We start from the raw sequence: 17,193 nt of genomic DNA, 5'->3' as shown, positions 1-17,193 counted from the left end.
TAGGATACATTTTCTAAGCAATCTAAAGAAACCAAGCCCCTCCTTCTTCCCGCTTTCATTCCTCAGTTGGCTAGGCTAGCATTCCTGCCCTAGGAGCAATAGAAAGCGTGATAAATGGGAAAAGCCATGTGGGAAGGAAAATAAATATGTGCTTCTACCACACTAAAATTGGATTGCTCCCTTGGGCCACAATAACACCTTCTTGGAAGTATGAGGCCAGTGGATCAACTTTGGTGGGGAAGGCAAAAAAACCCTAAAATACTTTTAAAAAAAATGATATTAGGCTCATTGGAGATATGCGTGATATTTTTCTCGATTTGAAAACTGATGTTATATTTGTTTCATAAACCATAATCTGTAAATTTAGATATAACTCAATGAGTACATTAACATTTTACAAAGATTTAATTTCTACATTTACAACCAGATGTATCACACACACACATATTCCAGTGACTAAATGGGAGTTATGCTGTATTCTCCTTAATATATTTTTTCTTTCATTCAATTGTTTTCAAATGTAATTATTAGTCAATTTGCAATAAGAAAATGATTGACTTGAAACGTTTTCTGAGTTCTTCGTATTGCAATGTTTCATAAACTAAAGTGCAAGATCATCTCAGCTCATCCAGCCCAGTGGTTTCCCAGCAGATGAGACAAACCCTGATATGGAAGGGGAGATCCCAGCCTTCGATGACAAGCCACTAGGAATAGGGATGATATATTTCGGCAAACAATTCACATTTGAATTGTTTTCCTAGAGTGAGTGAATGTTCACAGATTGACCCTTCACATTTTAATAAATAATTTTAAATTTCAGCATCTGAGATATCGATAAATATATCATCCTAAATTGGACACCAAAAGTTTTCATGGTCCAAAGTTAGTTCAGGCTGGCCTGGAAAGACGTGCCTTTAGAATCAGCAGTAGACTCTATTAAATCTACTGCAATATCTTTGCCAGTGCAAACGGGAAGAAATCTAATTGCAAATCCCAATAAAAGAAATCTCCTTGGGTTGGGAGTAATATCTGGCAAAGCACCTCATAACCCTCTTCCTCTCTCTGAATTTCCCCAGACTATCTGGGATGTGTGGTTTCTGTATCTCACAAAAACAAACTTCACAGCAGCACAACAATATCACTAAACCTCATAAACCAAGGTTATGGAAGTACTGCAAAGACCAACCGGCAGGATCAGCGAGGAAGGATGCCAAGCCAGACCTTCTTGTGCTGCTCTTCACCAAAACATCCCCACTGTCTCCACTCTGCAGCGCCAGCACCAGGGGAAGGCAAATGAGGTGAAAGCCCAGCAGCCTTCAGTGCTCAGTCATTCTGACAGATGGTGCAGGAGAACCACAATAGGCCTGGGGAAGGTGCTTAAACAAGCGGAATTGTATTTGAGGGTTTAAAGTGTTAAAAGAAATGTGACCTGCTAGGGTGGAAGGCAAACAAAACGATAAGCTGTCTTTCATTTCCTTTGAATTGGCATCAAATGTGTTCTGACAATGGCCCCATAAAGGTTGTCAATCCTCAGTGTCTCAGGTTTGTCAGTGTTCTATACCTTGGTGTGAGCTCAGCATGGGGACTTTATCCCATTTTCCCAAACCAAATATAGTGAAGAGAGATAAGCAGGTTGAAATTTTTGTCCTAGCTCAGAACTGGAATCAAACTGTCCTGGAATCAGATCTGAAAAACCCCTGGGGCAGTTTACCTCATATGTGAATATTTAATTCAAGAAGCCTCCAGGCTACTCTGAATTTCCAGTATCTCTTCCAGACATTCTCATTAACCAGAGAAACTTACGGGATTCATAGCATCTAGTGTGTGCAGAACATCTAGTGCCTGGATATGTCGCGTTTACAGAGCAGTTAATGTTTACAGAGCACTTAGCATCTGACGAGGATCTAATGCTTGCAGAATATCTAGTGTGTGAGAGCACCTAGTGCCTGCAGACCACCTAGTGTGTACAGAGCATCCAGTGTCTGGATATGTCATGCTTACAGAGCAGCTGGTACCTAGAGAGCACATAGTGTTTGCAGAGCATCTAGTGTGTGCAGAGCATTTAGAGTCTGCAGAACACTTAATCTTTGCAGTTTGCCAAGTGTGTGCAGAGCAGTTAGCATTTGCAAAATACCTAATGTTTGCAATGTAAGTGTGTGCAGAGAATCTAGTGTACACAGAACATTTAGTGTGTCTTAAGTCTGGACTCCCAGCTCTCAAATGTGGGCTGGGGATGGGGAGGACTCTACTCACCACATTACAGCCTGCACAGTCAGGCCCATTCTCACAGGTCCTGCGGCGAGCTTGAATGCCACCCCCACACTGGGTTGTGCACCGTTCCCAAGGACCCCAGCCTGTCCAGAACATGTGTGGGGGGCACAGCAGATGCTCATTGCAGTATCTGTAATGGGGAAATCAAGAGGAAAAGGAAACCATTTAGAGCAACGTGAGGCCACAGCCCTTTCCACTCTCCATCCCTGCACCAGATGTTGAACACATGGGCATGCTCTGCATGGAGGGGCTTTTCGTATTCCGAGTGGTTGTGCAGAAAGGAGGCAGATGTGGTGTTGGCCATGCTGTGTGTGCACAGACAATGAGATGCACGGGAGACAATGAAGAAAATGCTAAACTCACAATGCAGGATGGATCTTCCTGTGCAGCCAATTAAAGAGAAACAAACAAAACAAAACCCTTCAAATAGACACCCAAAAATGAGAATACAGAGAAAATATCCAGGTAGGGCATTTATCTTCTAAACACACACATTGAAAGATAAAGTAGGGTATGAATACAATGTCAGCAAAGTGTATCTGGAATTCATTTCTCATCCTTGAATCAAACAAGGCTCGTAATCCTATGAATATAAGGTAAAGAAAAGCTAAAGCCTGATTTTGGCAGGCAGCTTCATGCCCTATACTGCCTAGCTACATTTACTTGTAGACTCTCAGAGTGGTGTCCAACAACCTTAATTTAAAAGAACATCTGCTATCCAAAGAGAGTTAAATTACCATTTACAAACACTAGTCCGATTTTTTAGTGATTAAATACACTTCTATACTTCCACTTAGATATTCATATTGTCAATTTTTTGCCAAATATATAAGGCCTTCTTCAGCCTGAGACATGTAGAATTTCTCCTCAATCTTTAATACTACAAGTGAAATGAAATGACATGAGAAAAACAAATAAACACAAATGAAAAACAAGAAACAGCCTGGCGTTCCAGAACTTACAGCCCGTAGGGTGGAAGAGCTTACTCTGAACAGAGCCAAATTTAGTGAGACACCTACGGCAATTTAAAGGACTATTTGAACTCAATAGCCCACCTACTAAGCACAAATTTAGCTTCTAGAGACCACTAGAATGTGAGACTTTTCTGTCTGTCTCCCCACGCCAGGCCATCCGCCTTCAGAAACAGGAGGCAGAGGTTCCTATCTGCTAGGCAAAGTCAGTCTCCTTTAAGGCCGTCATTATTAATAAATGCTTAATCCTGCAGGGCCCTATGCAAAGGGCATCATCACAGGTGTTTACAACCTGAGATGAATACGGGGAATGCACACAAGCCCAGGACGTGCCGGACAGAAAACACTATCTTACTAAGTAGAAAATAGGAGTATATGGCAGCTGGTTTCCAGAAACCAGAAGTAATTTGGAAAGTCTAAGTTCCTGATAACAAATGCAGATAAGATTCAAATGTTTTTCAGTCAAATCAGGAAAACTTCATGGAGAAGGTGAAGGCTTTAGGGACAGGTACAGTGATGAAAAGTAAAAAGCCAGGGAAGTCAATAGGATGTGGCACATTGAGCATCGGCTGGCATTCTGAAAAGAATGGAAAGTAGAAATGGGAAGAGTGAAGGAACAAAGGCGACTGAGGAGAAGAGAACAGAAAAAGGTGACAGGAAGTGGAATTATCTATCTTTATGAATACAGTGAAAGAACTTGCGCTTATTTACAAGGAATCAAACAAGTCCCACAGAGCTCCAGGAACAAACCTGCACCGTCAGAGAGTGAAGACTGGTCTCCAGTGGTTGGTGTCTCATCCCGCTGGTGGCCCAGAGCCCCCCAAGATTTGAGGAGCTCTCTATGCTTGAGTGTAGGGTCTGGCCTCCAAAAACAGGTGAGGCCACCAGCTGGAAGAGCTGATGGAGCAAATACCAGCCGGAAGAATGTGGATTGCAACAATCCAAGGGGAAGATATTCCAAGCTAGACAAACATCATGGTGGCGGCAAGAGGAGAGGAAGGGTTTGGGATAGTCGGAATAAGATTATGTCAACTGTGTGAATGCACAGAAAAACAAACAAACAGTAGAGTCAAAAGTCAACCTCTCAACTGAGAGTGGGAGGCATGCTTACTTTGAGGGAGCGAGAGTTGCTATCTCCCGGAAAAGAAGCAGTCTGAGATTCTAGAACCAATCAGGCAAATGGTTGAGTTTCTCTAAACTTTCACTTATAAGAGGAGGCGATGGAACTGAATAGTTATCACTCTTGCTCATCTTTTCATTTTTGAAGACAGAAGAGAAACATTAAATTTCCCTCAAATCACACACAGTCCCCCGGGGCCCCGACTCTCAGAGCTCAGGGCTGTGGACGTTCTTGTGTGTAGGAGGGAAAAGGAAGGAGTCTTCTAATTAAGAGAGCATGACCCCAGACAGAAGAGCCAAAACACAATTGAGGATACAATAGATCAAAAGAATCTGAACTTAGGAGCATGTGCAAATGTGCAGAGTTACAATAAGTAAAACACTCTGACTGCTCAGTGATTATTAGCATGTGTGTTGGTGCCTGGAATGCTCCAAGAGGAAATGGCCATTTGTTTTGAGAACATATTTGAAGAAGGAAGTCAAGAGAATTCAGAACATCAGAACTCTCAGCATTTAACTCAAAATATCCACGTGCAGCTTCTCTTGCTGTGGACAGACTGAGAAATAGAAGGTCACCTCCTGTTTCCAAGCTGATTTACCGACATTTAAACGGTATGGCTCTCCTAGGCTCCTGTGCCCTAATTTCAGCTTTCAAAAACAAACAATAAAAAAGTAGTGAGGGCAAAGGAAAATCTTACTAAAAATTCATTTAAGCCCTTTACTTTTAATAGAAAGTGCAGCAACTGAGCTACCACTTCCCCACAGCAAAATAAATCACAATGCACAGACATGTTCTCCCATTTGCCTACAGCAGGCCACCTCTGAAAAAGCTCGGCCTGTTGTTACGGCTAATAATCTACTGCAGGAGAGCCTGAAAACTGCATGCAGAAGAGAACTTTAAATCAGTGTTAATCAATTATACATTTGGCTGCATTTTAAGGTTGTCAACAACTTGTCTTCCCTTCGTTTTTCTTTCTCCTACAGTAGTGCTGTGGAAAAAGCCCCACCAGGACATGTGAATCTGTCACCCTCTGCAAGGCAGGTGAGAAGGGAAACAGAAATTGCAAGGCCAGCTCTGTCCCTTTATGTCTGAGTTTTCGCTCACAAATCTAACCTGGGAGAGTCTGCTCAGAGGCAAGCCTCTTACAAGCCCCTAACTCTGGAATCTTTGCAAATTTCAAGGAAGTAGTTTCCTTCATGCTCCCGAATTCCCCCACCCCAATAGCATGTGCTCTTGAGAGAAGCACCTCTTGTTAACCTACCCACGGGGACTCTGGTTTCCTTCTTGGTTACAAACAAAAATGGGAATTGGAAGTAAGTGACCCTGGTGACTCTGCTCGTTCAAGTATTTTAATTAATTTATGGATAAAATATCTACACGATGGGGCAGCTGCTGGTTCCCCATTTCTCTAGTCCTCTACATGCAGCTGGCTTTTGCTAATAATGAGCTAAACATTTTTTGAAATTTTATGAGCTCTCTTGGATCTCCAGTATCTTAAAGCACTGAAAGTCACAGATGCATTTCATGATGCATTAAAAATTAAGATTTTAATTTTGCCCATGACTGCTCATTCTCACTTTGCATTTAAAAGTTAATTAATAACCCAGCAATATTTCTTCATAAATTACCTATTTTTCCACAAAGCTGGTCTCTGTGAAAAGAACTGCCTTTCATAATCTCATATAGACTAGACTCTCCACACTGCTTCCTGTTTCTTCTCCTATTTCTTCATGCTACAAACTCTGTCTGTTCTGGTTAGGTCCATGCTAGTTTCTCACTGCAGCCTCTGTTAGCCTGAACCAATCAGAGCCCTGTTGGAACTATTATCTCCACGATTCTCTCCAAGTGATTGCCCCTTTGCTGGGCCATACTGGAATAATTGAATCTTTTGTGCCACCAGAGAAACTGTACATACATTGAGCCTACCACAATATTAATTTTTAGCTAAGAATACCCACTAGGGGAGATTAATGATTCGCAAAGAGCATCACTTGAGTGCCCCACAGGATTAAGCAAACATGCCCATAAAGAGGAAGAATAATCCTATAATGAACTCCCATTGGCTCCTGGGATTCTTCACTCTGATAATGTGGTGGCCCTATGACTCCCGCCTCCTGGAATTTACACCTTGTGGAATCCCCTCCCAGTGAGCATAGGTGGGACCTGTGACTTGCTTCTAACCAATAGAATATGGGAAAGATGACAGGATTTCACTTCCATGATTATGTTATATAAGACCGCAATGCCCTTCTTTCAAGAAAACACTCCCTTGCTGGCTTTGAGGAAGTAGGCAGTCAGGTTGGGAAGGCACAGGTGGTGAGGACTGAGGGCAGCTTCTGGTTACCATCCTCAGTCTGACAGCACACAGGGAACTGCATGCTGCTGACAACCACGGGATTTGGGAAGCATACCTTTCTCCCATCGAGCCTCAGATGAGAACACAGCCATGAGCTACACATTGGCAGCGTCATGAGATCCTGAAGCCAAGGACCCAAGTAAACTGTGTCCAGACTACGAACACACAGAAACTGTGAGCCAATAAACACACAGTGCTTTAAGCAGCTGAGCTGTGGTAATATTACCATGTAATGACTGAAACAGATTTTGGTACCAAGATGTGTGGTGCTACAGTAAGAAATACCTAAAAATGTGAAAGTAGCTTCAGGAACAGAGAATTGGTAGAAACAAGAAGAATTTTGAGGAGCAAGGTAAAGAAAAACCAAATTTCCCTAAACAGACTATCAGCATAAATCTAGACTTTGAGGATACCGCCAGTGAGGGTTTAGAAGGAGACAGGGTAAAGAACTAAAATTCAACAAAAGCAAAAAACCAAACAACTCAATTAGAAAATGGGCAAAGTACTTGGATAGACATTTCTCTAAAAAAGATATATGAATGGCCAAGAAGCACACAAGAAGATGCTTGACATCGTTAGTCCTTAGGGAAATGAAAATCAAAAACATAATGAGATAGCGCTTTACACCTATAAGGATAGCTACAATAATAATAATAATAAAAAGGAAAGTAACAAGTATTGGCAAGGATGTGGAGAAATTAAAACACTTGCACATTGCTGGTAGGAACATAAAATGGTGAATCCACTATGGAACAGTTTGGCAATTCCTCAAAAACCAAACACAGAATTAACATATGACCCAGTAATTCTACTTTTATGTATACATACAAAAAAATTGAAACAGAGAGTTGAACAGATACTCGTATGTTAGTGTTCACTGCAGCACTATTCACAATAGCCAAAAGGTGTAAATAACTCCAATGTCAATTGATGGGTAAATGGATAAACAAGAGATGGCATGGCATACAGTCAAATATTATTCAGCCTTAAAAAGGAATGAACTTGTGATACACACTACAACATGGATGAACCTTGAAAACTTGCTAAATGAAATAAGTCAGACACAAGGGCAAATATTATGTGGTTCTACTTATATGAAATGCCTAGAATAGGTAAATTCATAGAGAAAGAACAAAGATTAGAGGTTACCAGGGGCTTAGAGAATGGGGAAATGGAAAGCTATTGCTTAATGGTTGCAGAGTTTCTGTTTTGGGTGATGAAAAGTTTTGGAAACGGATAGGGGTGATGGTTGCACAATACCATGAACGTAATTAATGCCACTGAATTGAACACTATAAAACAATTAAATGGCTAATGTTATATTATACGTATTTTACCACAATTTAAAAAAATTAAACAGGAAATAGGAGCATATTATTGGAAACCAGAGGAAGGGGGGACCTTGTTATACAAGGAAGAAAACTTCCTAAACTGTCGCTGCAGTTACACGGAAAGCGGAACGTATAAGTGTAAAGTGAATCAGGCAGCTAAGGAAACTCCCAAGCAAAGTGTTGGAGGCGTTGCCTGCTTTCTTCTTGCTGCTTACAGTAAAATGTAGGAGGAGAGAGAAAGATTGAGGGAGGGAATATTAAACAAAAGGAACCGGGACTGGATGGTTTTGGAAATTCTTGGCCTCTCTTGATGGCAAAGATGATAAAACTAAGAAACAACTTCTGAGCACTGTCAGGAAAGGTCGGCATAGAGTAAAAAGCTGAGGGTCTGGCTGTACAAGCTATTGTTAAAAACCCAGAAAGATCAAAGGATAACAGTAGTTTTCAGTGGCAAAAGGGTTCTTTCAAGAGGTCCAGAGCCAGGATGTGCCACACAGATGCTCTCCATCACGAGCAAGCGCCAAGGGGTTGTCCCTCTGCCATCCCTGCAGGATCCCCAGGTAAAGAAGGGCTATCTCACAAAGTTCTGTGGGTGTAGGTTTGTTTAGCGGCGCAAACCCCAAGTAAATCCACAGAAGACCTATAAAGTTTATTTCAGCAAAACTACCACCAGCCCAGACTGAAACGTATGGAGAAAAGCACAAATAAAATGAGGCTGCTGGAAATTCAAAAATTCTACTGGCAGGAAGCAGCCTGATAAAACTGCCCAGTTGCAAGCATATGCTACCTTTCATGGAAAAGGAAGGATGACTCAGAAAGCAGAACTGAGAGTACAGAAGGCAGAGCCAAGAACCATGAAGACTTATGCCCAGGCCTTGAAACTTAATTGAGCAACTCCCAACACTTGTCTGGATAGATTTCAGTATTTCTATGCAGCAGAGATTCCTCTGTTCTTTCCATTTTCCTCCTTTTTGAACAGAAATGTCTGCAGCTGTTACTCTTTGCCTGTCCTACCATTGTGGATTGGGTGTGTTGATGGTAGATAACTTGTCTCTCATCTTAAAGATCTACAGTCTGAGAGGAACCACACCCAGAGAGCCTCCTTCACTTTTGGGCCTGATTTAAATGATAAGGATCTGGAGTTTAGGGAAGTGATCTGTGGTATACAACTTTTGGGGACCTTGATAGTGAGTGAAATGCATTTTGAATACAGGAGGGACAGAAAATCAACTATGGCAGATACTCTAAGATGACCCAAAGGATCTCTGCCTCCTGGTATTCATGCCCTGTGTAATTCCCCCATTTTGAGTGTAGACAGGGTCTGTGACTTACTTCTAAGCAATAAAATATGTCAAGGTGGCGGTGTGTCACTTTTGTGATTATGTTACACAAGACTGCTATCCCCATCAAGTGAGGAGACTCTCTTCCTTGCTGTATTTGAGGAAGCAAGTGACCATTTGGCAAGAAACCTAGGCCAGTCTCTGGCTGACAACTAGTGAGAAACTGAGGTACTCAGTTTGACAGCCCACACGGAATGGAATGCTAACCACATCCATGTGATCTTAGCAGAAGATCCTTCTCCAGTGGAGCCCAGATGAGACCACAAGTCTGGCTGAGCAGAGAACCCCGGTTAAGTCAAATTGGAACATGTGATCCACTGAGACTAAGAAAAAATAAATGTGTTTTTTTTGTTTTTCTTTTTTAAAGATTTTATTTTTTCCTTTTTCTCCCCAAAGCCCCCCCAGTACATAGTTGTATATTCTTCGTTGTGGGTCCTTCTAGTTGTGGCATGTGGGACGCTGCCTCAGCCTGGTTTGATGAGCAGTGCCATGTCCGCGCCCAGGATTCGAACCAACGAAACACTGGGCCGCCTGCAGCAGAGCATGCGAACTTAACCACTCGGCCACGGGGCCAGCCCCATGTGTTGTTTTAAGCCACTAAGTTTGTAAAAGTTTTGTTACACAGCAGGAGAAAACTAATACAGACAATGACATTTGCATCTTGATAATTATTACAAAGAGGTCCATTGCTTCATCCTTGTGAATGGCCTCTTTGGAAATTAGTGCTTTTACAGAGTTCCTATTACTCAAGAAAATATTTTTCCAGGAAATTTTAGAATAGAAAAACAGTGTCCACACCTTTTAAAGTAAACGTAAAAAGTAAATTAGATATTTTCTTTATCCACTATTTCAGAAAAAATGATCTGAATATTTCTGAGATCTTTGTTGCAATAAAGCTCCCATTGGATTATTCCAAATATTATATCCCATATGAAAAGTCACTAACTATAATCCTGGCATGAACTTAGGGACATTTTGTGGGAGAATCAATTCATTCATTTGCGGCCACCGGGGAGTCCTGTAGGGTTGATGGTATTTAAATAAGCAGGATGTGATTTTATTGACGATTCTGTGTGTCTAGTCATTGCTCTTTTGTACCTTCCCATGGACACCAGGGTCTCCTTTAATCTTAAATTTAGTTCTCAGATATTCTGTTGTCAGAACAGGATGGAATTCTTTTATATTATTTAAGTAGAAAGACTTCCCACATAACACAGCAAAGAAATTGAAGTACCTTTTGCTTATGAAGACCGAGAAAGAGGCACCATGTACTTGGTTTTTGATTAACCTCGTGATAGTCCCCTAGAAAGGTTGTAACATAGGGAGGCTCCAATTTTATAAAAATATTATATAGTTCCTGTTATTACCATCCATCCATTTACTAGTTAAACACAAATTTTCCTCCGCTAACCAAATATTCATCTAGACTGAATGAGTGTTTCTTCTGTGAAAAACAGAACATTTTAAATGTAAGCTCCCTAAACATACTAGTCATCCTGATCTTTTCCTGAAAACATGGTTTTACAAAGAATCGTAAGTGGAAACAGAACATACATATATGTTAACTACAGAGTTAAACGGCTTCTTCCTTCCTAGGTGCTCAGCCTGGGAAAGATGAGAACAGGTGTCAGGATTGTGGAGGTGCCATGATTCCAGGGGCGGATTCCCACAGATGAAGGTGGCTTTGCCTGAATGGGCTGTATTATGTGACAATGTACAGCATTTTAAAACTTCCAACTTATTTTAAATCGTACAATGCTTGGAAATAGCAGGGAGACAACCCTCCTATAATTGGCTTTCCCACTTATCAGCCAGTGTTAGATTGGAAATGGCAGACTGCACAAGACTGTCTCAAGGGACGACTTCAAAAATGACCAACACTGCTTTGTAAAAATCATATTTCATTTTCCTCTGAGTCAAAAGGAAGGAAATTTTAATTGGTAATTTAGGAATGGAGTGAAGAAAGAAAAGAATGATTCTCTCCAGTTGTTTTTGAGTTTGTAATAAATACCTTGTAGAGAACTATCTACACAGTAAGCCTGTTGGTTTATCTATATAAATATTAACCACACAGCAAATAACTACACACCGCATTTTTATGAGGCTTTCACTGACCCCTATTACCAGATATAAGCCTTACTACACTTTAATTAAAAAGTACTGAAAGCCAATTTGTGTCACATGGATCAATACAATAAGTTAATGTCAGTATGACAGAAGAAGAATCCTAAAAGTGAGGTGAAATTCACCTCCTTGGATTTTCTCCCAATAATCACAAACTGGAATGTACTTTACATATGCAAGAAAGAGCCAACCATCACAACTGTAGATTTTATGAGGCTGAAATCAAATGTCTGATTCCATAAAAAGCAACAAATGGTTAAATGCTAGTCTGAACTGAAAGGTCCCCATGACGTGCTGAAAGCTTAAAACAGACATGGAAACGAATGCCCACCCTGGGTTGCACTGAGGCTTCACTGACGGCATCTGTTAATAGAGGAGTGTGAAGTTGTAAATACAATCCAAACCCTCAGTATGGTCTCACTTACACTCTAGCTGCTTAATTTAGCTCAGGTGGAAAACTGTACCTCATCTGGATCCAGGCCCATCTTGGGTCCTACTCGGACTTGTAGGTTTCGAGACTGGTCTAGTTGAATTCTAACAAGAACAACTGTTCTCCAGCAGACTCCACTGCCAGGTCTCCAGGGAGCCCAGCACAGACGCTCCACTCCCTTGAGAAGCACTCAGTGTTGCTGTCAACACGAGGCTTTGGTCAAAATTAAAGGATGTCCGGAAAAGAAGAGGAGCATTCAGCTCAACGGACAAGCTGGGCTAGATCCCAAACTAAACCTGCACGGAAACGCCACCCCGCTGGAACGACAGTAAGCATGAGCACCGCGATGTAGGGAGCAGGTGGCACGTACCTTTCCTCGCGGTTCTGTCCCACGCACACCCGGCCCCCGTGCCGAGGAGTGGGGTTGCTGCAGGACCGCTGCCGCACCTGGAAGCCGATCCCACAGGTGGTGCTACAGGGAGACCACGAGGTCCAGGGGGTCCAGCCTCCATTCCTGGGGAGAGGAGGCAACAGGGTCACTGGGTCCAGCTGGCTCAGAGTCCAACCCCTGTCCACAACCCCCTGCCCAAATTCACATATTCCCCCACAGGGACCATCTGACTGCGGGCTGTGATCAAAGAGGGAAAGGGAGCTGTGGGACTGAATGCACTGTGTCACGTGAATGTCGGCTACTGTGAGACCTTCCTCCCAGGTAGCTGAGTTTAGAGTCAAGATAGGAAATTTGGGAATAACGTTTTAAGTGCATTATAAATAATTTAAAAAGGGCTATATCAGAAACTATTAAGAAACCTTAGTTTTTAATTTTAATAATTTAACATTTTTAAGCTAATGAAAAACAATGCTATTTCATTGAAAAGCAATTAGAGGTAAATCTCTGAACCTCTAGAGTTTATGACTTCATTTGACTTGTACTATGTCAGTTGTAATCTATGAAAAGTTCACATTTGACCAACATAATGACCTAAAACTATACATAATGCTTACTTTTAACATCTATTAACATCACTGAAAATCATATTCTCTTGATAGTGTTCATATTGATAAAGACCACTGTAACGTTCAAAGCTTTAAAACAAATTTTATTAAAAATGAAAGAATATTTAAAATTCAGATTCTTGGCTATTTTTTTTTGCAATTTGATAAAGATATAGAGTATAAATAAGTCCAAATTGCATATATCTGAATTTACTTATATTATCATATATACAAACGAAGGTATACATATAAAAATATGAAATAAAATAAAAATAAAATGAATCACTTTTATAAAGGTAGTTTATAAAATAAACCACTACTGACAGCTAGAGGAATTTTTTTGTTTAATATTATATTTTTTTCCTTAAAATGCCTGTATTTAGGATGTCTGTAATTTAAATATCTCCCTTAGCAGTTTGTCCTTGCTATTAAAATACAAACTATAGGTAGTTTTTAAAGATTTTAAGTGTCAAAATACCTGTCAACTCCAGACCCCAAACTCGCACATAGACAGTCTACTGCATGTATAATTTTTCTCTCCTTCTCGAATCACATGTGATTTTTATAGGTATCTGTTACCCTCATCCATAGGATCTACATTTCCATTGCAAAAATCAACTCGCATTCATATTTTTAGTTTATATATTCCTTCAATAATATGCAGGTCCACAACAGTCATTGAAGCTCAAGGTATAAACATTAAGTTGAATCTATAATTTCTAAAACAATTTCAAATGAAAATTCCTGAGAAAATTCTTAGCATATTGCACATGTCCATACTTTATTTTCTGAAATTTAATAATGATATAAATAAGATATATAGTGATACCCTGATGTACGATATTATGATAAAGCTGCTTTATAATTTAACCAAATAATCACAAAATAAGACAGATGCTCCCAAGTCGCTCATAAAGGTGATCAGCTAGTATCTTATACCATTACCTACCCAATTTAAAAAATTTTCCAAGTAATTCATTGAATTATATAAAAAATTAGCAATTTCAATGTAAATAAAATGACCTTTTTACTTTCAAAGTTTCTTTCTATGTGAGCAAAACTGTTAGATAATGCACGAAATACTCCTCCCAAAATTTTTTGGAAATTCTTAATTTACTAAACCTTTCAACAAATGTGATATTTTACGATATAGTCTCTTTACAATATATGGGACACGTATATGGAAGTATGTGGAAACAATAGGAATACAGTAAGTGAGGAAATCAATCAGTGCAATTGTCTCTGTATGTGTCTACCATGTGGACCCGTGTTTGCACACTTGTAAATGCTGCTTGTTCAAGGGAGACATTCTAGCAGGCCACCAAACAGGGAGCATTGAGGACCGTGTATCAGCAGATGGATCATTTTATGAGTAAGTCAGTCTAAAACAATCCACTGCTGCATTTAAAGCATCACTAAAACAGGTCCACTGTTCGATTTTTAATCTTAAAATAACCATTAGTCGTATTGCAGCTCTGCTCACAGAATGACATTCCAACTAGAACCAAAGCCGAAGAAGTATCAATAAACAAGTCACGGTCATGTACCTACCTGATGGTCCTTTTTTCCATTAAAGAATAAAAAAAATTAGTATTAATCAATTACTGTCATCTTCAAACATTAACAGTTCTGTAGCTTTTCTAAGTTTCTGCCAAGCGTCAACGGAAACCATCTTAGTTTTACAGAAAGAATGTAGTGTGTCATGCAATGTTGACATGCCTCTGTTTTATGTAATAACACAAATAATCTAATCTCTGTAGCTGTGATGTGCTCCTCTCAACTTTGTGAAGTGATCTGAGCTGGCATATGGAAACTTGAGCAGAGGGCAAAGTCTGCTCCTTGCACCTTACCTTTCCTTAACTGATCCTCCTTCTTCTCTTAGGCAGGCAGTGCCTTCACACTCTGGGCTCTCACATAGTGTGATCACCCAATCTGATTTTCAATGATAGTGATGTCATAGACAACTCCTCTAGAGGTTTTTCTTTTGGTAGGGAAGATCGGCCCTGAGCTAACATCTTTGCCAACCTTCCTCTATTTTGTACATGGGATGCCGCCACAGCATGGCTTGATGAGCAGTGTGTCGGTCCGTGCCCAGGATCTGAACCTGCAAACCCCAGGCCACTGAAGAAGAGTGTGTGAATTTAAGCACTACGCCATGGGGCTGGCCCCTGCCCAGAGGTTTTTGCACTCTAAATAGTCTCATGAAAAGAATACTTTAAAAAAAAGTACATTAATGAGCAAGTGAGGAGGGAGCTTGAAGACAGATCTGAGAAGCTTTCCTGATGCTTATTTTAAAATATAAAATACTGCTGTGGTCATGGTGCTACAGGTGCAGGGGATGGAGGAGCAAATTGAGTATAGTAGCAAAAATAATCAAACAACAACAATAAAATAATAAGCATAGGAAACAGGAAAGTAACTCAGTGGATCACCCTACTTGAACTGTTCCCCTGGTTACCCGCTAGCTGATGGTAGCTGAGTTGGGGGCTCAGCTCAGATATACTGCAACGGAGACCAGAGCAGAGCTGAGCTCTCTGATTAAGGACTTGGCTTCTTCCATCTCCCAGCTCCTGTCAAGCGCACAGTGGTGGATGTTGGCTGTGCCATGCAGGGTGCCCTGAGGACTGAGGCCCTCGTTTCTCCAGCCACTGAGAGTGTGGGTGGCTATGCCTTTCAGCTGAGAGGACCTAATAAGCATCCAGGGCTGTCCCCGCTAGGGAGCTCCCCACGGGGACAGCTGAGCTCTTTACCGGGCTCGCAGCACAGATCAGTCCTCCCTCCCTCACAGTGTGATGCTTGGGGCTCTCTGCACTTTACTTCTACACGGAACTCTCTACATCAAAGTGGAACTCCAGACCACCCCAGGACGGACACAAGTTTTGCTTCTACAGAAAAGTCCCGTAAAGGAAGGTGTAGGTAAGGAAAACGGAAGTCTGCAGAGACCTATTTCATTCAGATGACAGACTCCTGCCAAGGCTCCAAGTGTTCCCTGGATGTTGCCCTTCTGTGGAGCTGGTTATATTTCCTCCTCTCTCCCTCCCCTCTTCCCCCCACTTCCCTCCCCCTCCCTAAGAATTAGAATTAAGAAACAACACGGTGTCATGAGGATGCACATTCAAATTTTATTTTAATGATAAAATGAAACCAGATTTTTCTGATGGATAGTAAGCCTGACTCGGCCCTGCTTGGATAACAAGGTCTGGCTTGGCTAACTACTTTACATTGTGGATTTCTTTTCATAAATTGAATGTCCTTAATCTGCTGCTCCGAGATAAGTGAGAAAACGTATTTAAACGATGTGATGCCATGAAAGCATTTAATCAAAAATATTATATTCAGAAAATGTATTGAATTAACAATATTTTAATTTTCCCCACACTTTCTGAGTATATTGGGTTAAACAAGGTGTCTATACATAAAGAATAACAGTTTTAATTTAGAATCATTTGACCAGTCTTCTCACAGTCTTTCTGATGTACTTTGCACAAATCGAGGAAGTACTTGACAGTACCGACTGAGCAAAAATTTGGTTTGTAACTTAGGTGGTTTCCTATTTTTTGCTTCCAACAAAATTGAAGGCCAACATAAACAGGCTATCAACTGATAGAAGGCATTAAAAACAATCTTTGGTGTTAGATTACGATGTTTTTGGCAGATAACTTTGAAAGAATTCAGAGAAGTGAGAGAAAATGCTGTAATCTTACATTTCCATCTACTTATGCGAGTAATATCTGTCAGCACTTATAACCAGAAAAATAAAAAATAAGAATGGAATTGATGCTAAGCCCTCCCCAAGTCAGGCAAGAACTTGCATTCATGCCTGGATAAAAAGAGTAATTGGGAGGTAAAAACAATTGTATTAAGGAATGGATTTCCAATAAAATCTCATTATCTAATGTTAAGTACATAATTATTCATCAAAATGTGTAACAGTGATGATGTTTAGATTGTGTGCTAATTTTCAAAATATATATTTAAATTGCAAAGCCTACGGTTATCAGAAATGAAACATTTTTTTAAAAATTCCATTTATATAACTTGTTTTTTTGGTAGTTACAGAAAAGTATGATAGGGTGACAATATAAGACTTTCAAACTAAAAAGATAATATATTAGGATAAGATTCTGTAAGGGAAATAGAATAAAAATAGGAAATCAAGAGAAAAATGAAAAACATAAAATTATGAATGTTAAATTAGGACCTGCTCATCAGTTCTTTAAATGGGAAGGTGGCTATCAAATCACCATAGTATTT

At 40.4% G+C, this 17,193-nt stretch overlaps 1 protein-coding gene across 4 annotated transcripts in view; it reads right to left on the bottom strand.

The window, feature by feature from the left end:
• Window positions 1-17,193, bottom strand: part of SEMA5A (semaphorin 5A) — a 460,083-nt gene that overhangs the window by 60,968 nt on the left and 381,922 nt on the right. For all 4 annotated transcript variants that reach the window (XM_070519875.1, XM_070519877.1, XM_070519876.1 and 1 more), the window contains 2 exons: window positions 12,314-12,457; window positions 2,254-2,401 (listed from right to left, as the gene is read on the bottom strand). In XM_070519875.1, coding sequence (XP_070375976.1) covers window positions 2,254-2,401; window positions 12,314-12,457 — 292 coding nt within the window. The remainder of the gene's footprint in view (window positions 1-2,253; window positions 2,402-12,313; window positions 12,458-17,193) is intronic.

Source organism: Equus asinus, chromosome 10 (genome assembly GCF_041296235.1).
Source record: "Equus asinus isolate D_3611 breed Donkey chromosome 10, EquAss-T2T_v2, whole genome shotgun sequence".
NCBI classification, from domain to species: Eukaryota; Metazoa; Chordata; class Mammalia; order Perissodactyla; family Equidae; genus Equus; species Equus asinus.
This window is presented reverse-complemented; position numbering and strand designations above follow the sequence as displayed.